The sequence below is a fragment of the Drosophila subpulchrella genome, chromosome 2R, assembly GCF_014743375.2.
Source record: "Drosophila subpulchrella strain 33 F10 #4 breed RU33 chromosome 2R, RU_Dsub_v1.1 Primary Assembly, whole genome shotgun sequence".
NCBI classification, from domain to species: Eukaryota; Metazoa; Arthropoda; class Insecta; order Diptera; family Drosophilidae; genus Drosophila; species Drosophila subpulchrella.
In genome coordinates this window covers 8,597,161-8,621,605 of record NC_050611.1, presented here as the reverse complement: position 1 = coordinate 8,621,605, position 24,445 = coordinate 8,597,161, and the positions used below count along the sequence as shown (strand labels likewise).

General features: G+C 41.8%; 1 protein-coding gene across 2 annotated transcripts; it reads left to right on the top strand.

The window, feature by feature from the left end:
* The first annotated feature begins 3,275 nt into the window (after positions 1-3,275).
* On the top strand, positions 3,276-24,308 carry LOC119551221 (RNA-binding protein asd-2). Of its 2 annotated transcripts, XR_005219529.1 has the most exons (9): positions 3,276-3,980; positions 9,082-9,160; positions 16,306-16,391; positions 16,493-16,756; positions 19,950-20,508; positions 21,565-21,810; positions 22,425-22,581; positions 22,657-22,911; positions 22,999-24,308. XR_005219529.1 is itself a non-coding variant. In XM_037860458.1 (8 exons), the coding sequence occupies exons 2-8, from the start codon at positions 9,106-9,108 to the stop codon at positions 22,754-22,756; spliced, it is 1,467 nt and encodes a 488-aa protein (XP_037716386.1). In that variant the 5' UTR covers positions 3,276-3,980; positions 9,082-9,105; the 3' UTR covers positions 22,757-24,308. The 2 variants fall into 2 exon arrangements, 1 of the variants encoding a protein (XP_037716386.1); XM_037860458.1 differs by having other exon boundaries at positions 22,657-24,308.
* Positions 24,309-24,445: the final 137 nt, after the last annotated feature.

Below are 24,445 nucleotides of genomic sequence, written 5' to 3'. Positions count from 1 at the left end.
AATCCCGCTTAAATTATAAATGGCACATTTGCCCCTTCCCCTTCTCCTCACCCCGGCAACCATCCAGTTGCAACCGGATGCCGATGACGGCGCCGATGCCTATGCCTATGGCTGCACCTCCTCCGCCTCCTGGTACTCGTATTCCCAGTGCAGCGACCATATCCGCGAGGTCCCCGCCGAAAAGTTTATGTGTGATGTCACAATCTTCTTGGGGGTTCTGGAGGTTGCTGAACAGCAGCGTTGGTAAACACAAAACACTTTGTAGCCTTTTATTTGGCAAGTGGAATGCACTGCACTAAAGCCAAAGTTTACGGCTGGCATTTAGTTGCTCCGCCGGCCCCAAAAGCGGAAACTTCTAAGCCGAAACACGGACTAAAGTGAACCGAACTGACTTTTCAGTCCCCCAACTCGGCCATAAAATTGTTGCCGACATGTTTGCTCCGCTCCCATTCCCATACGCCCCCCCCCCCCCCCTCCCTCCATTTCCATTCGCCGTCGCTTGTTGAATTATGATTTTCTGCCTGGCCTGGCAAAAGTGTCTCCATCTCGATGTCCCATAGACCCGGACTCGGTTTCTCCAGGCCAGGAAATCAATTAAAACTTTGCATCTTGTCGTGGGAGACCTGGAGACCGACTCTGTGCGTACTTCTAACCGGAGGGACTCCGAATCCCGGACATGTTTCCATGTGTGCTCCCGGCACATCAAACAAATGTCATCGCATGCTGAGCATCCGACAGTTAACTGCAATTAAACATCATGGAATGCACAATTAATGGGCAAAGACGGTAGAGTAATGGATTTAAATTATGCACTTCACTACGGTTGATCGAGGTCGAGTGCTAGAGGTGGCTCCGGAATCAAATTAAAGTCAAAGGTCTTGAATTTATCGCATATCACGTCACGATTAATAGCTCTGAAAATGGTAGAAGTATGCGCGGATTCAGGAAGGAGGGCTTGGGGGATAGATCCCCCACTCGGTTGGAAAGGTATATGTAATATGTATTTTATTCCAAATTCTTTACTTCTCCTCAAAATTTTTTTTTATATTCCCTCCCGAAAGCAAGTTCTGGATCCGCCACTGGGTAGAAGAGAACTATCTTAAACCGTTTTAGTTTTAACTTTCCTTTCTTCTTGTTTTATACGAATACATTGAAGTTTATACCTTTTTTAAGTCTTTGTTCTTCAAGACTTTTTAAAAACGTGATATAATAAATATACCCATAGTTTGTTAAGAACAACCAAGGCACATGTAATGCTATATTAATAGATCAAGTATATATTAGAAAGAATGGTAGAAGATTCTGGACTAGGATTAGAATTAGGTTTCTGGCTATTTTCGGGAAACTGACTAGAATTTGTAAATTAAAAACTCTTATAAAAAATGTTCTTTTAAAAATAAAAAGATTTTATATTTGGTTCGTGATTTTAGAAGCACACCTCTAGATGGTTTCTTCACACCGTACTAACGAATTTCCAGCTCATTCAGGCATTACGAGTACAACTCGCTGGGGGCACGAGTTTATTAAATTTTCTCAAGCCCTCGGACATTGTTTAGTTTCCGTTCGTGTTTAGCATTTTTTTCACCACAATTTTCTCGAAGCTCTCGTTTTTTTTCTTCCCTTTTTTTTTGGCTTTAACCTCGTAAAACAGTTAGCAAGCATTGCAGTCGGGCCGGCGGCACAAATTTTAATTAGAGTGCGCCACGCAAACATATCCTCCCACATAGCCTATAGAGTCGCCACCAAGGATGCGATACTTTGGCTCTCCATTTCGCCCCACAATGTTTATGTTTGTTTGTCATACATGGGAAAAGTCCCTGGTGCATTGAACGGTATCCAAATAGGGCCCTAAAGCGTTTTGTATTCGGGTAAATTGGTAGCAGGAGGACGGAGACGGGGGGTCGGTGCAGGACACTACGGCCACGATAAACAAGGATGCATTTTCGGGGGGCCAGGGAAACCGTACTGCCGTTGTGGCCACGGTTCCTCCAATATATAGCATATAGCATGTAGTTCTAGTAGTTCTTCTTCCTCTCTGCCATTCGTTTTGCTCGTAGATTTTTTTTTCCTGTGGTTCGAGCACGCTGCCGAAAACTTGAATGTAAATTTGCTTTGGCTTTCGGTTAAAGGCAGCCACTGGAACACAATGCAAACCGCCCATTTCCCGCTAGCAGATCGATCGAGTTGGTCGAAATGAGATTCTGCAATGTGGTCGGGGCATTTCTTTGGGGGAGTTATGCAATTCGTTCTCCAAAGCTTTTGCCTACATGGAAATTCAACGCTACTCTGCTGGGAAATTGGATGCTATGGAACTATGTCTTCAGGCAATCTTAGAATAGCTATCCCAAAGAGCAAAGAGCAATAACCAGTTTATAAAAATAATAAAGTTTGTGTTTTAAAGAACTTTTCTACAAATTTTTAATTTAAAAGTAATAGGGGTGGCACTGAAATCTCCTTTCCCGGAATTCGGGTGAAACTTCTAATTGATTTCACCCGAAATTCATTTTAAGAAATTTATGTGATTGTTCATAGAGTAGAGGTAGTCCTACCAAACTCAAACTAAAGAATTTTATAAATTCAGTTGGTTACTAACAAAATTTTTAAAAAACCATCCCATAAACTTTTATTGGAAAATAAAAAAATTGAGAAAACCATTTTTATTTTCATTGTTTTTATTATAAAGCTACAGATTAAAGAATTATATGTTTTGAATACAAAACCGTTAAAGTAAACCATAACTTACTGGCATTATTTTAGAAGTATATTGTTGAGGCAGCGATTTGAACAGAGTTGAAAATGTGGAATATTATTTCCTAAGAGCTCAAGCATATCTGCTATGTTTAGGACTCAAGAATTCCAAACTATGAGCAGCAGCAACATCATCATTACCCCAAATTACCCCTATTAAAATTTAAGGCTCCCGTTCCTCCAGCCGGAATAATCAGGGAATGCAACCAAGTTTCCAGGACCGATGAAGCCCAATCCCAAGCAGCGCAGATATCCACCTGGCTAATCGCAGAGCAAAGCCGGGCCAAAAGTAATTATGGCCATGTGCATTTTAAAGTATAACGGAATTTCCGAATTTCCGACTTACAGGACATCTGGCCTGCATTATCGCAGAGCTGTTCCCACTATGGGATGATATGAGGGCTCTGGGCCAACTGCGCAGAATCGTCATCCAGTATCCAGTATCCAGCATCCACAGTTGTCAGTTCTTGGGCTCTGGTCTCCAGCAGGTTGGCCACATTCAGCCTCAGCTCGCATCAGTTGCGCGTCGGGCTCTTAAGGGAACGGTTGACCAACTCCGGAATGCGGTTCTTTGCGGGATCGGAGGAGTGCTAGAGGACACACAGACACAGTCAGTAGCCACGTTCAGGTGTTTGGCGCCAAGTTGCCCCAGAGAGACAAATTGTTTATCTTGTGTCAAGTGGTGTATGGCCACCCTTTTTGGCCACCCACATTGGCTACAACTCCAGTGAAAGTTTGTTGTCGCCATCTAGCCATTTCTCGCTTTGTGGCCACTGTGGATAGGTGGGAGTGAAGTGGAGTGCCCGTGCCCTAGCTAACCGAAAACAGTTGGATCCTTGCGGTTTCGGGGAGCCGAAATCGGATGACATTATCTCCCAGAGGCCGCGGGTCTATTGTGGCAAAGGTGGAGTCTACTCCAGAGTAGAGTGGAGTGGAGGTGGCCCAGAGTGGGATGTGGAATGCTGCCGAGTGACTCGAAATTAAAAGCGAAACAAGGCGTCGCACCTCGGGCATGCATCTTTAATCAGGCCCCAATGAATTTCCGCGCGAAATGTTTACGGCCTATGAATAAGCAATGAAATAAGCGCTCACGGGCATTTGTCATTTGGCAAAGTGAAAATTGAAGTGACTGTGAAAATTGAGACAAATGTGCGCCAGCATCCGAGTGCCGTTGGATTAAAGCAGGTCCACACAATCCCGGCATAATCCGGGCATAATTTCATCTTAACTAGGTAAATATTGGGTCACGTTCGGCTGTGTATGAAATGTGGGGCTCTTTCACACCTGTTACGACTTAATTACGGCCCGGCAAAGTAACTGAATTATTCACCTGGAATGCGGTGGGAGTGGCTCGATGGCAGTATATTTGCCAAAGCAGTTGGACAAATAGCCAGCGGGGAAAATGTGTGTGAGTGCTCAAAGTCCGTAAACCATAGTCCAGAGTCCGCAGGACCAACCGGACTAATTCCCCCCGAGGCTGTTCGAATTGGAATCAGAATCCTCGAACGGCGGGCAGTCATATAAACGAGAATGAATGAATGTAATTGCTTTTGATTTATCTCACTCTCAACGCCAACAGAGTGGAAAGCCATTTATTTGGTGATTTCCGCTCGGACCTGGGCGAAATATAACTAATTCTGATAAATTATTACACAGATGATTATTGATGAACACTAATTTATTAACTCAAAACGCTTGGGGGTTCTTTGTAAGTAAGTAGGTGAATGCTGCTGGGGTCCCCATAAACCTCAACCTGAACCTCAAAACCTTTCTTTCACCCAACACACAAAAAAAAAAAGGGAAATGAAATTTGGAATCATGAAATTATTTATGAAGGAATGCCTGCGAGGGAGAAAAGACCTTTGGCATTGCCTTTTTTGGGTTTTGCGGCCAACTTATTCGAGAATAAAGGGAAAAGTTTTACTTTTTGTGGCTGAATTATACATTTGGATGCATATTTGCTGGCCGGAATTATATGAGGGACATGTCTATGAATTTGTTTTTTCGCCCAGCTTTAAAAAGCCAACTTTCCAGGGTCAGGACCCCCAAAAATTCCCGCAGGACACATGACCAAAAGGGTAACTATAATGTGCTTCATTAGAAAGGGGAAAAAGTCATGCATTTCAGATTAGGTATATGATTAATGGTAAAAACTGACCGTTTCCAGTTTGCCCGATTTAAAATGCACAGCCGCATAAATCAATTCCTGAAATGCATTGGCATTGACACAGTGCAGCGCTGCGGGATATCCGATTATGCGGTTTTGATAGCCACATCGATTAATCAACGACACTTTAATGGCTCTCCGCCGATATTTCACAGTAAAGTCCACGGACTCGGGATCAAATCAGGTCCAAACTCGCTCTTGATGGAGTATTTCCCGCAGTCGATTGAATAAACAAATTCCACGGGGCTATCCCGCATTCTTGATTTTTCTTGGTTATTTTAGTTGAAAATACGTGTCTATACTTCCGTGCACCTGGAGAAAATATTCTATAGAACTTTAAAATTATTTAAAGAAAAAGAGAAAATGGAATTTAACTTCAGCAAGAGAAATCTATATAAATTCCGCACTTCAGATTAATTTCAACTATTATTTACTTCGGGCAATTATCTTTAATGACCTCGAAATAATGAGAAATTGGCTTAATCACTGGGAGCCATGAAATATAATTGTCCGATTTTATATGAAGCATTCCTATAGAGCTTTCATATTTTGTGATAATTTAAAGCACATTCAAACAGAAAGAATGCTTTTTAAATATAAATTATTAACTTATACATTGGCATTTCAACGCAGGTTCAATCAACGGCTGATTTTCCATTATTTCTCTTCCAACGATGCTCATATTTTTAATAAAACAACATTTATATAACGTTTTTATTCAATGCCGCTTTAACAGGAACATTAAGTGCTGCAACATGAGAATATGAAATCACCACTTTGTATTATTCTTTCAGTGCTGGAGTGCAGAAAAAATTGTTCCATTATTTTCTGAAATTAATTGGCCAACGCTTGTGAAACAATTTCCGGTCAGGAATTCCTCTAGCATTTAGGAGGCAAACACGGTCAAAAGGGGTTGTTAGCTGGGGTTTGGCAGGGGGTTCTCCGGTCTCCATTCTCCACTCTCCACTCTCCGCCCCCGGGGGCTCAAAAGGCATTTTTGAATATTTCATTTTCGCATTTTCATGTTGACCAACTGGCCAAATAAATTCGAGGAAAACAAATAAACTAAGCAAGACTTTAGATGGAAGATGAAAGGTTGATGATTTCTGGTGCCCTGCACTCGATCCGCCATGCATCAGAACTAAAATCGGCTGGACTGGTGGGGATTTATGGATTCTGGAATGTTGACACAATGCCCAAATAATTCAAATGCTGTGCGAATCTGCTGAAATATGTTATACATTCATTTACATGCAGATGCGAGCCCTTCGGCTTTTAGACGGATTTGACACGTAGCGGGTAAAATGCAGATACAGAATTCAAGTGGGCCCGTTTCGCAGGATGAGCAATGGATGCAGGATGGTATGGTATGGTGTGGTATGATGGTGTGGATATATGGAATATATGGAGTTTTCACCCTTGCCATGCATGTGCGAGTTTGTTTGTGTTGTGTGTATTTGCATTTCCATTTCGGTTTTATTTTTCATTTTTCTGATGTTACTGTGACTGCAATATTCGCTTGAATAAATTATCCAGGTGAGCATTGCTCTGCATACTAAAAGGCTGAATATGCCGGATCGGACTTTAAATCAAAGGCAGGTTGTTTGGTAACTTAATTGTCTTCAATTGCAGCTGTTTGCCAATTGTTGCAAAGGGGGAGAAAATGCGGAACTTCCTGCGAGATAACGCCATTAATTTGGATTAATACGAGCCTGGGTTGTCTTCATGGAGTGGCGCTGGGCAATCACGACTATCGCCGAAATCCCCTTCATTGTATTCAAATGTCTTTATCCCCCACAAAGTCCGTCCCAGTTTCCACAACGGCCCGGTCTTACTTGGCCCTATATCTCCATTTTAGCCCCCTGCTTCAGGCCCCCTCTTCAGTCACTGTCGCCCTCTCCGTTCGCTTTATGGTTCATGTTCATGTCTTCTTTATCTAAATCATCCAACTGTGTAAATATTTGCTTCGCTTCCTGCATTCCATCCTCGTTATCCTTAAATCGTGCGTGCCGAGCTATACAAAGACGGGAGAGTGCGAGCGAGAGGGGCTGCAAGGTGGGAGCGAGAAGGACGCTCGAGGAGCGGGAATGAATAAAGCAAGCCAGTGAAGCGCCCAACCCATCGGCCCACCGACCGACCGAGTGAACCGACCTACTCTACACTGGGTTAAATTTTGCATAAGAAACACACGGCGGTCGCTGTCCTTGCACAGTGTGAAAAAAACCTGAGAATTTAAGAAGCTTAGTGTAAAAAGCAAGAAACGTTTAAAATGGGTGGCAAAAATGGGTATCTAAGGAGAGCTTAGAAGATGAATAGCCTTCAGAAAATTTTAAGATTGTCCAAATACGCATATAGCAATGGTACAAAAACTCCCCTGAGAAGGACCCAAAAAATGTATATATGAAAAATAAAATGTTTGACTTGATATGATAACAATTCACTCTCTCAAAAATATGCAAAGCAGAATAAAGTTAAGATTAAATGTTCTAAGACTACGTTTTTGTAAGTACTTAAGAAACGTTCTTGAAATCCAGACGAAATTATTCTCGATTTAGTGGAGTCGATTTCTTTTTCAAATCATTATCAATTGGGGGTATTTAAGAATAAATCTATGTAGGCTTAATTTAAGGATCCTAAGAATGTGTTTGAGAACTTTTTTTTGAGCGTACCTTAAAGCAATATAGAAAAATCCGCCGGTGTGGTTAATTTTAGATGGCTAGAAATCTATAAATTGTATATTATCGATTTTAAGGCGACTCATAACAGAGTCCTTAAGATACGGAATCTAATAATATTCCTACCAAACGCCTCTAATAATAACCCCAGTTCGTTGTACTTACCAACGAGCAGATGAAACCAACATTTGTCTTCATCGTCTGAAAAATAACATTTGCTTAGCCAAGACAAATAAAAACACCTTTCGCCCCACTGTGCGTAATTCCAATGGTAAACAATAATCGCGGCATTAATCTGAAACTGCGCACAAATCCGTCAAACTTAGTTGGAAATTCGGGGAAAAGCCAGAAGCCCAGAAAAAGAAAACCCAAGGAGGCAAGCAACAACAACGGAAACAAGGACTAAAACACAAACATTGGCGCAGATTTTGGGGTGCTTGAAGTGTCATTAATTTTAAGAACTTTAACCCACTTCCGTTCGTTATCGGCCGTCCATCAGTTTTCCAGGTAACTTGGCTTTAATTTAAAATTGACAAGGGCGGCGGGGGAATTTAGCGAAACAAATAGTTGCAATCATCCTGAAAGGCAATTAAGCGGCGTGACTGAGTGTTTTATGGCACTGAAAATTATACGACTCTTTCAGGTTTTATGACTTTATGCTCAGGCGCAGAATCTGAATTGTAGATGGATGCTATCCAGAATTTAATGGGCCGCACCGGCCAATTATCCCTAAGCATAAAGAAATCGGGGTCACCGCTTACGCTCCGAGTGGTTCACAAGTGTACATCCTACGTACTTCTCATGGGGGAATGATATGAGCTGAGTTCAGTTTGTTTCAAATATGGTCCCTCTTTCATGTCGGCCCTTCATATTTGCTGACTGGGGAAACCGATACTCGACACTCGACACTCGAAATGGGGCAAATGTTTGGCTTCCATAGATGGATAAACGCATGGAGGACACAGGATGATAGTCAATCTCTGACGCCACTGAAACCCAATCCACAAACAGAAACAGAGATAAAAAGAGATAGAGAAGGAGAGAGATATAAAGATAAAGGCCAGGGATCACCGGCAACTGCAATCAATATTCATAAAGATTCGGAAAAGTTCACTCCACGGGGTTAGACAAACTTTCGATTGTCTTTTGGGGACATGGCGTAGAAATCGCTACCAACTTTGCCCGGGCTTATTTCATTATGGAACTTATCAACAGATTTGAAACAAAATTCCCCGTACCCCCCCAACGCAACTTTCATAAGTATTTACCATGTTGGGGGCGTTTTTGTCAGCTGCATTATGATAAAAATTTTCCAAAGTTTTCCTTAAGCTTTTTACACGGGCTTACCGCAAGATGTTGGCTGAAGGGCCGGGCCGATATGGGAGTAGGGGGTACCAGGCTTAGCTGAAAACTTGAAAGGGACGAAATCCCTTTGGCCTCAAACTATTATTACATGCTCATATAGATTATTCACATTCTTTCACTTTGCAGTCACCGCAACTGAAGCAACAAAGGATGGATCCTAAAGCCGGCTTAAGTGCTCTGGAGGAAAGGTCCCTGAAAGGCTCAGGTATGTGGCTTATATAATTGTCGACAAATGCTGAGAATTTGGCGCAGTCGATGACGCAAAATGTCTGGGACATACAGTGAGGTTTAGAATTACGTTTTATCTAATTGCTCGGAGTGCATGCACAGAAAACAATTCTCTCTGGGGATGGGTTGAAAATTAATTAACTTGTAATCAAATTTGTTTTGCTAGGATGTTCGCAATATGTACAAAGTACATACATTTTTCAGTTGAGTTAGGGCCTCTTTCTCGTTTGTTTGAACCCCTTAACATTGTTTGTTTAGTCCTTTTTTCCTTATATATATATTTATTTGGCAATATTTTTAGGCATTGGGATAAAATACTTGCGGGTAGATTTCAAATTTCAGATTAAATTAAAAAAAGGTAAATCATAAAAATGTTGATTTTTTATAAAGACGATCTTAAGTACCTATATTTCTTTGGAAAATCTAACTCTTTAAAGATTTAAAGAAGTAAGTAAAGGAAGACAGGTTACCATAGATATCTAAAAATATTATTCACATATTTAAAAGGAGTCAATCTAACGAACTTGAAATATTCTTTGAACTTATGGTCGCACAATTTCAATCTGCTTTATGGAAAACAGATTTGTGGAATAACCAGAAATGTCAGTCATCGAATCGGTTGGGCTTATCTGCCGAATCAAGTTGTGATAAAGCGATTGAATCTTTTCGCTTTTTATTCCACCAAATCTGCCAAATGTCCCTTTCTGCTGTCTTATAGTTCTGAAAGGCAGGATATATCCCCGTATATGTTGGAATCGAGTCCGTAACGGGTAGAAAAGGAAAGTCAAACAGAGTGGAGAGTAAACGAAGGAGAAGCCACCACCATTTTGTTTAACCACCTTCATATACGCTCTGAGGGCATTTAGAAAACCCCAAAACCCAAAACCCACACCCAGCCAGTAGAATGTCCCGGCTCCACTGGATGCGGGGAAATGTGAATTTTTTCTGCAATTCCACCTTTTCGACTTTCGACTTGTTTACGCAAAAGTTAAGGAAGGACATAAAAGCGAGCGGGCATCCTGGCATCCGTCGTAAAAACTGTCGTCGTCACACTGGCTGATACCGATAGCAAAGGCGAATAGCGCCCATTTCTGAAAAAAATCCCTCATGGTTGGGGGTAAATTTAATCATAAACACACAGCAGTCGATTACGTCATGTGCGAAAACAAAACTATTTGTCGACTTTGCCTTTCATTTGAACTCAGCTCAAAATTCGATTCAATCCGAAAACCCGAACAGCTTAGCTTTAAAGGGAGAATACTACAAAGAAATCAAAGCAGGGGGAGGAAAACGAGAGGCGTTGCGACGATACGATACAAACGTATATCCATCAAAGCTGACTTTTGTAGCTGTAGCTCCCCTTTTTTTTTTTTAGTCTAATCCGAGCAATACTGGAAATTTAAACAAAAAAGAGAGAGAAAATGGCAACATTGGATTACAGATTGTCGCCGGGAAAGCGTAGGGCAGGGAAACGAGCATAAAAAGGGGATATAATAAACAAGCAGAGAAAGCAGTGGCGGATGTTTAGACCCCGCCCCCAGAACGTCAGGACGTGTAAGCTTCTGGGCACAAGTTGAAGTCCTGCTGCCCCGTCTCTGGTTTCCTTTTTTTTATGATTATTTTTACTTTTGTTTCGGCTAACGAGACGCATTCCGTGGTAATCCGTCCCCGGGGAAATGTTAAACCATCGGGGTACCCCCGGGTAGGTATCATCGGTGTCCTGTCGAAAATCGCTTAAATGGACCATCAATGGTTCGGCCACGAGCCGAGAAACTGCCAAGGACATTAACACTGACAAAATGTTGATTAAACTGGCAGGCCCTTTGGGCCATATTGAAATGGCCAACGGTCAGTGCGGCAGAGGGAAATCTCTTCGCTGGAAATTGAATAATTTGTGCAAACACATTCATACACTTGACTCCCACGTGACCTTTGCCTAGGTCCACACGTAAAAGAAATGGTTAAAGTTTCTGTCGTGTTTTTAAGGAACATTTTTATGAAAATATTTGATTGTATATTTTTTATGATGCTAGCAATGATTTCAAAGCTGTAACTACTTTGTTAGTTATTATAGTATTAGCTGTCAGGACCATTGAGTATACGGATACCATGAAATATTCTATGTATTTATGCTTTTACCATGTACATTGCTTATATAGGATATTGTTTCGAAATACGTCGTTATAAGAGGTAATGTTAGCGGGGTTGGGTTTAAAAATACAATTATTTAGAATATTGTATGTGTAGATGTATTGCATACTTAAAGACAACTTTATAAGTGATTTCAAAGCCCTAGTGTGTTCTGTAGCTCACGCAAATATCTTAAGACACCTTTTTCAAAGATTTCGAATCACAGAGTTATCTATTGCGATATAAAACTGCGATTAAAGACTATTTTTGGTGTCGTACTTACCCTTGTCTTTGTATATTTAAAGTACACAGTTAATGTTACCCATATAGACATAATGACATTCACATGTGGCTGAATAACAACTAGGCTGATCAAAATAGCTAGAAGAAATCCTAAGAGTTTTGAATAAAGGCCGTACAAATACAATGAATATTTTATGTCATATTTAGAGAGGCCCAAACTTTTTTAATAGAGCCTCAGCAGTCCCTGAAGTTCGGTGACTCCCTTGATTGTTATATTAGGTTTTTCTCCGTGCAGGCAGGTGCCAGAAGTTGGGGAAATAAAAGGCTTATATATCATGCCCAAGACAGCGTCATCGCTCTGAAGAGGGTTTTCCCAGGCATTTTCCGGGGGTCAGGGGTCGAGGGCTGGGGGTGTTGGCTCAAGTGCCTGCCCCCAGGGCGGCGACTAAGGAAAACGGGGGACTCGGATGAAGGACTCTGGACCTCGGACTCCATGGTAGGCAGCGGCCCGGGACAGTGTTTTCCGCTTTTCCGGACGAGCAAATGACCCGGAAAGGCCAAGCGAAGGCGGCGCGCAAAAGGAAAATGTGGAAAATATGGCATCGGACGGGGCGGCAAACAAAACACAGGGCGTAAGTAACAAAAAGTGGCAAAGGAAACAATTGCAGTGACTGAGCAAATGTTTAGCAACCTGCCCCTAGGGATGCACACGATGGTAGATGGAAAAGCCAAGGAAATGCCGGGGAAATGCCCAGAAAAAGGCAGGGGGCGGGGGCAGGAAATGCTAGTTTTCAAAGTCTGTGGCTGCGGCAAGTTGATATTTAAATCTGATTTACTCCATCAAGTGTTTAGTCATCCTGATGGCGGATTCAGGACCTGAATCGCTGCCAGGACCGCCGCTGCATTCTGGCCGCAAAATCCTTGTGGGCGGGGGCCCACCTGGTGGCCTGAAATGCATACCTAATTACGTTAATGGCCGTGCTGGCCATAAATTAGTGGAGATTAGGCGGCGGCGGCCAAATTCGCTCGCACCTTCTGGCCAGAACCGAAACGCTGCCAAATTGAACAGAAACTGGGCGAAAAGTTTTGCCATTCGCGATGCGGGCGATGGAAATAATAATTATTGTCCATGGCTGTGAGCGAAAAGGTAATTATTATTATTATTGCACTTTCGAGCTGCGCAGGTAAATCAATAAATTTACATAATCATTGTGTAAAAGACCAATTAATGGCACTTTAAATGCAAGATGGACAAAGGCATTTTCCGCGACACATTTATCGATCCACAGCCCCAGTGCGACAATTGTGAAAAATATCGTTTAATTAAAACAAATATGCATAGATTACTTTAAATAAAGGCCAGCGCAAAAAGTTATTTCGGGCGAATTTAATTGCTGGTGAAATGGCGCTAATTGAAAAGTCCGTGCCGAGGGAAAACAACACAATTTTCCTGGCCTTCCCCTCGAGTGAGCATTGAGCAAACAATGTGGAATGAAATGGAAATTAATCTAATTTCTGTGGGACAAGCGGCCAGGAGAAAAACACGGATATCCTTTTAGGATTTTCCACCTCCTACTGATGAGCGTAATTAATCAAACCGAAGTATGAATACTGATTTCCCAAGGGGAGATGGGGCCGAGAGTCTGTTTTATCTGACAGGCAGCATAAATATTATGATGGCTGGTCCGCAATGCCAAACAATTAACACAGATCTGTGCTTTCACCTACTTGCAAATCGGCCACCGCCTGAAATAGCAGCCCCCCATCCACTTTCTCCACTTTCTCCCACCTGGCCGGGGCCCATCAGAGTGCTCTCCGCTGACAACTGCCAGCTACTTATGCATGTTGCTGCCACTGACAAGAAACAGCCGGAGAGACAGAAAGGCCGTCTGCAAGGAGGCGGTGGGCGGTGAAAGTGGGCGTTAAGCAGGTAAAAATAAGGTGGGCAGTAGAAGGGGGGGGGGTTGCCTAGTGATGTCAGCTGCAGATTACAAAAAGAACGGACTTCCAGTAATGGGAGATTCATTTGAATATTCAGATCCTTTTATAGCAGTTAACCCATTTTTCTGATGCTCTAAAAGATAGTAAATGCTTTCTAATTTAAAAGTAATTATAAAGTTTTATAGCAGCTTATCCATTTTTCTAATGCACTAAAAGATACTGAACTCTTGCTAATTGTAAAGTAATTAGTAGCATAATTATAATTATATTTAGTTCAGACCTTAAGATTTACTTTTACTATTTGCAAAGGATTCATAATTATGCAATGTGTAATGTGTCTATGATTTGATGGCGTGTTAATAGATTGAGTACTTTACAGCTAAATAGATACAGATATAACTTAAAATTGTTAAATCATTTTTGTACAAAAATAAAATTATATATCGACAGGTCAATTAACACGAATCAAGTAAAATAGATAATGTAAATCAAGTTTTATCCTTTCGAAAATACATATTAAAGTTTTACGGAATTTCATTATAATGATTATAACAATCTTTAAACATTTTTATCAGTGCACAGAACACATGGGCAATTTTTTAAGGCATTTCGGAGCACAGAAATAAAATATTATTATCGACTTGATAGTTACTGGTCAATTAACACGAATAATGTATAATATAAAAGGAACACTTTTCTATTCAATTTTTGTCCCTTCGAAAATTATTGCATAAAACATGAACTGCATAGAAATTATTTTTGTAAGGACTAAAAACTTTTTTAGTTAAAACATATCCAAATGGGAGTTTCATGTTTAATTTTCAGCTTTAAAAATGTTTTACTTTTGGCTATGAAACAGCTATAAAGGCAGAACTGTTGCAGGCAAATGTTGCATTCCGTGCAAAAGGCAACGACAAAAGGTGTTAAGAAAGCCATTTCGCCTGCTAATGAGTGACGATGCCTCTGAGTGTGTGTGTCCCAAGGTGTGAGAAGGTGTGTGTGCTCCGTCCCCCCCTTTCCCCCCCCCTTGCCGGTGGGTGCTTGTGTTTGTATGTCCCCGTGAGTCCTTGCCAGGACTTGAGCCCAAGCTGAAGAGCAAACAAAAATGTTTTCGTGTTTGGGCCTGTCAACAGATTTATCCAACCTGCCCCACCCCCCTTCGCCCCTCTTTTTCGGGTTTGTGTGTGTGCAAAAGCATTTTGCTTAATTAGTTACAAACAGCTGAAGCTGAGAGAAAGGCGGAGAAAGGACTGGCATCAGTAGTAGCCTGTCTTTAAGGCTCCGCCAAATGTTTACAAATGTCGCAGCGTCTGCTGCGGGCAGCTAAAGATACAGATACATTTGCAGATAGAGATGCCAGATGGCAGATACTAGAAACGAGGAGGTGGCAGGGCGAGAAGGATGCGAAAATACGGATGTGTGGGCAGGTGACACAAGTCAGCTCGAGATAATCCGATGAACTTTCCGCCTGTAGCATACTTATGAGGGCAGCTGGTGGCGTGAATAGTGCGCAATATAGACATTTATTCACCAGGCTGCATTCACCAAATGAATGGAATGATCTCCAAGTCATTCCACACAATTTCAAAAGGAGAAATGCCAATTAAGTTATGCTTAATATGGACAGGATATTTATTATATTCCGACTATGCATTAATTATAAATGTCTAAGTACTTACTATTGTCATGTTTTTTGTTTGGTTTTTTAATTACCATTTATTTTCTACAAAAAAATACAAGCTTTTACTTAGGTTTTAGATTAATTTTGTGTTATGTGTTAACTTTTCTGACAGTTTTGATTTATTAAATATAATATGAACTCATTTAATAGCTGCATTATGCATAAAATTGTTTATAATTTGACCTAGTTACAGAATAATTAAATTAAATTGACACGTATCAAATAAGCTTAGTGGTTCAAGTACAGGCAAGGTTTAAAGAGTTTAAATGTAAAACTTTAATTGGATGACTTGTAAATCGCATCAGTAGGGTAAATATATACCTTTCCATTAATTAAGACAACATAAAGCTAACCGAAATTAACAACTTGACTGTAAGTAATGATTATTGATCTGATTATTGAATCAAAATATCAGCCAATTAGGATCGAAATAAGCAGAAAAGTAAAATTCTCTTTGGTTAGTACTTCCATTCTCAACATGAGATTTAATGCAAAACTTTTACTTGATGACTTGTAAATCCCGTCAGTAGGGTAATTATATACTTTTTCCATTAATTAAGACAACATAAAACTAACCGAAATCAACAACTTGATGATTGCTTAAAACTGTAATAACTTATACCTCGCTTTTCTTTCTTCCTTTCCACGACGGAATTTAAAACCTCAGGGCGGATCTTAATACTTTTGGCTTCCGCTCCCCAGAGTAACGAGCTTTTCATTAATTTAATTACTCCTCATCAAACTTTTTATAAAGGGATTCCAGTTCTCAAGGCCATATGATTGTTCTTAAACTTTCGGCTAACTGACTGGATTTATTTCAAAAAGTCAGGGCAACCTATATTTATTAAATGTTCTTGCTGTGACTTTTAGTTGAATTTTAAGTGAGCTTCTTGAAATACTAATTGTACACAAAACTTAATGAAACAAAGCAATTAAATCGTTAAAAATTCTTAAAATTACGGTGTTCATTTCACAAATGTTATACTTTGAGGTATCCTTCCCTTTGGCCATTAAACATTTAACTTCTCATCCCCTTTGACCATATTATACGCCTCCATAAAGTTAAATTACACGTTTAATTACCAGCACATTAAGCTGAATGCATTTTCCCGTTTGCCATCCCGCAGAGAAACTCAAAATGCTGGACATCACCCGCGACAAGCCGGTGAAGGTGGCCGTCAAAGTGGCGGTTCCTGTGCGGGATCACCCCAAGGTAAGTTCATGGAGCAGTTGGAGGAGGAGTAGGATGGATGGGAAAGCTGTTAACGGAGGGTAAACATTTTCATTGCATTTCCCTTTGTCCGGCCGCAACAGTTCAATTTCGTGGGCAAGCTGCTCGGACCCAAGGGCAACTCGATGAAGCGCCTGCAGGAGGACACCATGTGCAAGATGGCCGTCCTGGGACGCGGATCGATGCGGGACCGGCGGAAGGAGGAGGAGCTGCGGGGCAGTGGGGACAGTCGCTATGCCCATCTCTTCGAGGACCTGCACGTCGAGATCTCGACCTTCGCCGCTCCGGCGGAGGCCCACGCCCGGATCGCCTACGCGCTGGCGGAAGTGCGCCGCTTTCTGGTTCCGGTGAGTCAAGTCGAGTGGGGTATCCCCCAATTTTTGGGGCTCCTCCCTCGGCATTGTTTGTGTTTAATACCCATTAATGATTAAAGTTTCGTCCGCTCCACGGGCATGCAAATGAACATCTTAAAGTTTGCCGGGACACGGGGCTTAAAGTTATGCCAGCAGAGAGTTCACTTGGAAAAAAGTGTACTTAAATTCGGCAGTACATTTAAACATTCGAAATACACCTCCCAAAAATGCCAAAGCGAGCATAATATATCACATCTAATTTATTGGTCCTTATGATAAACTAAATGTAGGTTTTGAGCCTGGTTTTAGCTTAGCATGGGGTCGAACCTAAATGGTTTAGACATTAAGCTGTCGTCCTTATTATAAACCACTTTATGAAAATACATTTCCTATGCCTAATAAAAAAGATTGAATATGCGTCATTATTTTAAATTTTTCTTCAAACAAGTTTGAGACCTTGATATATTAATATTAAGTAAACGCATAAGTTCTAGCAGATCACTTTTTAGCAAAATTAATTAAAATCCCATCTTAACAATAACATTCTTAAGCACGAATTGATTTAAGTTCCTATAAATACAAATTTTCCAAAAGATACAATTTAAAGAACAAATATACAACCAATTATTAATTTTTACAGCATGTTTTTACTATCTCTAATGATTACTATCATGAGCGTGTGTAAAAAGCGTGTTGCCCTGCACTTACATTTTTCAGAAAGTCATGTTTTAGGGCCAATTTTGCTAGAACTTTAGAAAACGGTGGTGTTTTGATGAAACTTTTCCGAACTCGCTGACGACTTTAATTAAAGTCAAATTTGTGAAAGTCATGGCAAATAGTTTTGGGAGTGTAGGAGGACTCGGGACTCCGTACTGAGGACCGAGCACTGGAGCTGTGCGAACTGCTCCAAGGTTGTGCTCGTTATCGACTTCAGCTTCCGTGTTGCTCGTGTTCGCGTGGCATGCAGCGGGTTTCCTGCTCCCCGCGCTCGCTGACTAAATTGCATTGTGCTGTAATTACATTTGCCACCCCCCAGCCTCCCACTTGGGGGTCCCCCTGCTCTGCACCCTGGCTTGAGAACAGGGGGAACTTGGCTGGCATCTTCCTTTTGGCCATTGTGCGGCACTCGACACGCCATCGCCATCGCCATCGCAATCGCCACATCGCCACATCGCCATATCGCCATGGCCAACGCCATTGCCATTTTCTGGAGCCATCCTGTGTGTGTGTGGAGGAGTTCGAATGGGGGCATACGTATTCCTCTGGCCACCCCCCCACTCGAGACACAAATGTTAAGCGCTTACTATCTGCAGCCTGCAGACGGGGGATACAGGCAGATCGGGAGTCCTGGAGGCGGCACGTCCTGGGCATCATCCTCACTTGCCCGGCGCCGGCATACTTTATTTATACATCTTCTTTAAGATGCAGGCAGAAATGCTGGGTGGTGGTGGACGTGGAGCAATTTAAACGGCTTGCCGGGGCCATCTATCTGGTGTATTCGTGTACAGGCGTTGCAGCCACCGAGAGAATCACAAATGAGCACCATATATTCTGCTTATGGCAAATTATAGCCCTAAGACCCGGGCTTTGATCTATAATTCCCCACAAAATTCAATTCTCACCTGCCGCCCACACATTGTTTTGAAGTTCCACATTATAACCAGGGGATGGGGGGTTCGGGTAATCCAATATATTGACATCCTGGCCGACCTTTGACTGGCAGCTGTTGGCAACATTGAAACTGTCTCCTGCTTCATACTTTCTCCCCTTGAGTTATTCCGATCTGATTACACACGACGAAAATTTGCATAGAAATTATTTGATATCCCCAACGCAAGAGGCGGAGACAAAGGCGATGAAAGAAGAAACTGTTTCAATTTAGATAAATTGTTGGGGTTACTTTGTGTTTTTTTTTTGTTATAGAACGTCCCTGTGAATCTCATCTGTGACATATTTAAGCCTCACCCACCTGGCGGGAAATTGTTTATGGCATCTGCAATCACGATTTATGCACGCCTGCGAGTGCCATAAAAAGGCAGTTCCAAGGGTACTAAAAGCGTAGGAAACAGGAGTGGCACATGCAAATACATATGTGTTGGCTGCCATTCGTTTGCAAATTCAGAGATATTCATAAACGAGTTAGTTGGTTAATGGGGTTGATGAAATGTGTATCCTGCGTGCGTGTATCTATCGCATCCAGGCCCGTCCACACCCATCCAGACCCACTCCATCGCCACCCACATAATTGCATTAAGCACTCGCAGATACTCAGATACCCAGATACACACATGTATGTACATCCGATGAGTGTGTGTGCCTCCCGGAGGGGCAGGAATGGATTCTGCTCAAAGGGTGCTCCAACGGCGACACATGAAACGTGGCTGCGCACAAACTTTTAATTGACATCCAATAAAATTCGCATTTATTGCCAACGACGGCGACCAGGAAAACGTGAATTCAATTTAATTGCTTGACTGAGGTGTTTTTGTGGTCCCGCTACTAATCCCACCAGTGGTGGGCAGTATCTAGGTTCCTCAGAATTGCTTTTCGTGGTACCGAACACTTGGTACCACAAGAAGAAAGTTTTAATTATCCTCAGTGAAACTTTGTAGCTCTACGTACGTTCTTTATTTATTAACAATTATATCAAAGACCAATATAATTGAATTTAGTGAATTTAGTTTAGTTTTCAAGGGCCGAATCTCAATATCATGTTAACTTTTGTCGTTGAGCTAATTAAAGACATCAAGTAATTCAATGGTAGTTAAATTTGATGGTCGACATATCGAAAATTGCTTATTCTTTTATTATTTACGTTTGTCACTCCGAATTTCCACCTGAACTTTAACTTTCCCTGACAGATAAGAAACTGAAACCTTAAGATGAATTTGGGATATCGCCCCGAAGTGGATAAAAAGCTCCAACCTTTTAGGTTTAGTTTTGAATCGATAATAATGAACTAAAAGATAGGAACCGTAAGATACATGTTTTTTTCCTAACTAAAATACAAATGGTTGGAAATAAGCACATTCTGGAAACTATACATTTTAAGGATGAACATTACTTAATAATCATTATCATCTCTTTCCGAGTTTCGCTTTATTTTCCGCCTTGTGGCTTTTGCCTTTCTTATGGGCGACGTAGTGCCATTATTCCCATCACTGAATCGCTCATCTCTTCGCCGCAGGACTACCACGATGACATCCGCCAGGAGCAGATGTGGGAGATGCAGGCGCTGACGTCCACGCCGGCACTGGGCGCCCACTCGCTGGAGGACTCGCAGAGCCCCACCATCAACGCCAGTAATCAGGTGGGGGGCGCCACCAACTCCACCTCCAGCGGGGCCAGTGGGCGGGGCCTGGGCGGCGGACTGGCCGACATGGACACGTCCAACGATGACAAATCGGACGATGCCAGCGGCATGGAGTGCCTGTCGGCAGTCGACAAGCTCGAGTGCTCATCCAGCTGTGCCAGCCTGGGAATCAGCGGAATCACGACCATCAGCACCACCAGCTCCGAGCATCCGCATCCGCATCCCCACCAGCACCACCACGCGCACCTGCACCCAGCGCACGCCCACGGAAACCAGCAGCAGCAGCAGCAGCAGGTGCACCACCACCACCACCAGAGCCACCAGGCGCACTTCCACCAGCTGCTCCAGCAGGCCCACGGCGGAGCCAGTGCAGCAGCGGCTGCCTGCGGGGAGCATCTCTCCGGCCAGGCGACTCCGGCCACGGCGGCGGCACGTAAGTGAACTCCGTCCGCAGTGGCTTTGCCAAAGCCGAGCTGGTCCCGACTATTAATTGAAAATTACTGCCTCCATTGATGTAGTGCCTGAATGGGCCACAAGAACATAATCCAGCTCCAGCCGAGAGGCAGGGCAATTCAGGCTTAAACACACTTTCTGTGGATGATATGCTCTCGCAAAGGACTTTACATTATTCCGCAATTTACGTAATTGCAACTTAAATTACATATTCATTGGTGGCCTTTGGTCTGTTGGGTTCATTATGGGTATAGAGTTATGTGTACAAAAACATTTTGTGTGCAGTATGAAAATCAGAACGTTATGAGAAAATGCAGGTCATTATGGGAGATGAACAATAAATATGTTAAGGTCGTTTAATTTTCAAGACTATCAATTAAAGAACAACTTTACTATGGTCAAATCTTACTGTTAGGTAACTTAGTTCTTCTAGCTATGGGAAATATAACAAAATACAATGAAACTACAGAACTTATTAAAATGAATGAGGTTATTATAATTTTATTGTGTTCTTTATAATACAGAATTGGATCTTTTAAATTCAAAACTAACTAGTGTTAAAATAGTAAGATATTATATGAGCAATGCTCATGTATTAGTTATGATCGTATTGATCTTGATAGACCTTAATTCTATTATAGAACATTATAAAGGGAATTCTAAGCTTGGGTTACCAGAGTCAGACTTTTAGTGCATACAATTATTTACATTTTATTGTGTTCTAAATATAACAGAATTTGATCTTTTAAGTTCGAAACAGAATAAGGTTAAGTTAAAATAGTAGGATATTGTATGAGCAATTCTCATATCCTATTTCTGATCTTCTTAATCTCGGAAGAATTTAGTTCCATCATAGAAGGTGATATAGAATTTAATTTCATCATTGAACGTGAAATAGAAACCACAGGGGTAACCCCGGAAGGGAATTCTTAGGTTCGGTTACCAGAGTCAGACTCCGGCTCCCTTTGTTCAAAGCAATCCTCCGGCTGCCACTCATCCCGCTCTCTTTCCCTGTCCGCCCTTAATCCACCCACAGTGCACACCACAGCCATGGCAGTGGCACTCCAGCATCAGCTGACAGCCGCAGGAATCGGAGGACTCCTGAAGCCCGCCACCGGAGTGGGGGCCACCATGGCCGGGCTGCCCACCACCCAGGCGGGGGCCGCCGCCCTGCAGTTGTCCGGCGACGGGGAGTCATCCGGATCCACGCTCACGCTGCTGGAGCCACCGGGCTCCGCCCTCCTCCACCCCGCTCTGCGCAACGTCAAGACCATCAACATAGGTGAGTGCTGCAAAAGAGGCTGCAGTTGCCATCCTCGGCTCATTTCAGTTCCCGCTCGATGAAAACTCATTGGCAATTAAGCGAGTAGCTCGAAACATACTCGAAATAATTTGATCCCACTAAGAACTGAGTTTTCTAGCTTTTGCCAAGACAGAAATCTAAAACTTTTTAATCACAGCTTGCTACCTTAAAAATTGTTCTTTTATTGCTTATAATACTGATAAAAAATATTAAAACGGTTGAATAAATCTTTAATCCTTTAAATATTTAAATTAATATTGTAAACAAATAAAAACGTACCATTTATTAATGCAATATCAAGGATGGTAATATTGAGAACAAATAATCCTTAATATTGGATGGTAATATTGAAAACAAATACAAAAAATGTATCCCAATTTATTATTCCATTTCCTTTTTTGTTTTCAATATTACCATCCAATATTAAGGATGGTAATACTGAAAGCAACTATTAGAAATTTTTTTAAGTAAGAAACAGGAATAATATATTTGGATAAGTTTTGTTTTTAATTATTCAGCTTTATACCAATAAATTCATTTAAAAATGCGGCATCATGACTTTACCTTGGTGGTACTTTCTCTCTGTGTGCTAGGTGGCGGCCTGGGAAGGAAGCGCCCGTTGCTAGGGGTTCCCCGCTCTGGAATGAATCCCACCAAGCGCACGGTGATGAGTCTGCTGGCCAGGGCCAAGAACTCGCAGGCGCTGCACTCGGTCCGCCAGCCCATGGTGACGGCCACCAGTTTCGCTGAGTGAGTTGCCCCCACGTACTCCGATTTCACGGACCCACCAGGGGGGAATGGGAACTCATTTATTACGTTTTTCAGACCCTTGCAGATGCTGGCCTCGCCGTTCATTATTCCGCACCAGGCGGTGGACCAGCCCATCCTGGCGCTGTCGAAGGAGGGACTCGCCCAGGGCGTCTAACCCAGTGACCTGCTCCACCTGCGGCTGCCCAGATAGACCAATCTGACCGATAACCACCTGCCCCGCCTCCCCCTTGCGAGGCAAGCGGGAATCTCGAGGAGATTACCGAGTATAACTAGGCGATGTTTGCGTAGACGATGCGTACTTTCCACGTAGTAAGGCTATACCGATCTTTAGGGACTAACTGTGAACTTATCCGAGCGAAATCTCGAGCTCGTGCTACACGATTTTATTTTTTACAGAGAATAAACGGAGCGTCTATTTGCAATGCGATGTTTTATTTCCACAGATGCAAACCTAGGCAAACAAAATCGATATGTTCGATCTAATGGAACAGAGTTTAAACTTTAAACAAATTGAAACCTAAAATTAGTGTCAAATTAAAAATGAGAGCAACTTCAATAGAAATAAATGTAAACGCAATTACTTTAAACAAATTACTTTAAATAAATATACACACAAATACGAATGCGACTGCGAATGCAGATTCCGAACACGAGTACCATAAAAGATATATATACAATACATACGAACACGTATACAAGAATATACAAGTATAAATATGTGTGTACTTAAATCTATATAAACTTAAGATTAAACCAAACGAAACTACTAAATTAATGAGATAATACAATAATTTTAAAGTATTTTAACAGCCACAAAACGAAGACAAAGTCAAAAACCAAATGAAAATGAAAATGAAAATGAAAGGAAAAGAAAGGAAATTAGAAGGATATAGACAGTTGAGGTAGAACCCCCGATCAGAGAGATCCCACCGCCTTCAGCTTGCGTTGCCTGATTGATTCCACATTGAGTCCCCTCAGACCCAAAGCTACAGCTGATAGATATGATAGTTCGGTTTCAGTTTCAGAACAGAAAGTTTCAGAACATCGAAAGCAGCGATCGCCTCCAGAGTTATATTTTTTTGTTCAGATATTATATACACGCACTCGAGGATGATGTTTGGAAGGTCTGTGTCTTTGGTCTGAGTCCAGCTGGATGCTCCATCCCCTCCACCACACTGCGATGCTTCGATTAAACGTATGAATTGATATTTAAGCTATAGGAATTTGATCTCACAGTTATCTGTCGAGTACTTTGGGTGCCACTGTACCGACCATTCCAGCAGATAATTCCGATTTCACGTCGAGAGTTCACTTTAGCTCCCCAGTTACTTTGTTGACTGTGCACGAACCACATAGTTCTTAAATAGCGTTAACCGATATACAATAACAAACATTACTCAATAAATGTTCACAGAAAGTTTAATCAAAAAAACAAAACGAATATTTACAGCGTAACGTAAAAGTAAAAGTAAAAGTAAACTTAAAGCAAAATATTGATGTTCAAAGAAAGCAAATCCGTGAAAGGTCCTACTCATGTCATTAATGTAGATGTCAAATATGCAAAACGAATTAAATAATTAAACCAGTCTTAAATGTGAAAAATTTCAGCAAAATTCCACCACAACCACCAGAAACCACACAAAAACCGCCACCACCACCACAGCTTCGAGCTATTCACAAATAAAATGCAATATTTTAAAAATAAACGCTGAAGAGTTTTACTCCCTGATTTTGATGGCAAGTAACGAGGAGAAGTACTCTTTTCTTACACTTTATGCTTGCTGGTTTCATAAAAAATAGTACGGAATCGCACTCTCTGGGGCGTATGTCCTTTATAACTATC

What these genes read in the sequence shown, in the direction of transcription:
- LOC119551221 (XM_037860458.1), top strand. Translation starts at nt 9,106, where the DNA reads ATGGATCCTAAAGCCGGCTTAAGTGCTCTGGAGGAAAGGTCCCTGAAA. An exon ending in CTGTGCGGGATCACCCCAAG is followed by an intron (nt 16,392 to 16,492) that starts GTAAGTTCATGG and finishes CGGCCGCAACAG; the next exon opens with TTCAATTTCGTGGGCAAGCT. An exon ending in CGTCAAGACCATCAACATAG is followed by an intron (nt 21,811 to 22,424) that starts GTGAGTGCTGCA and finishes TCTGTGTGCTAG; the next exon opens with GTGGCGGCCTGGGAAGGAAG.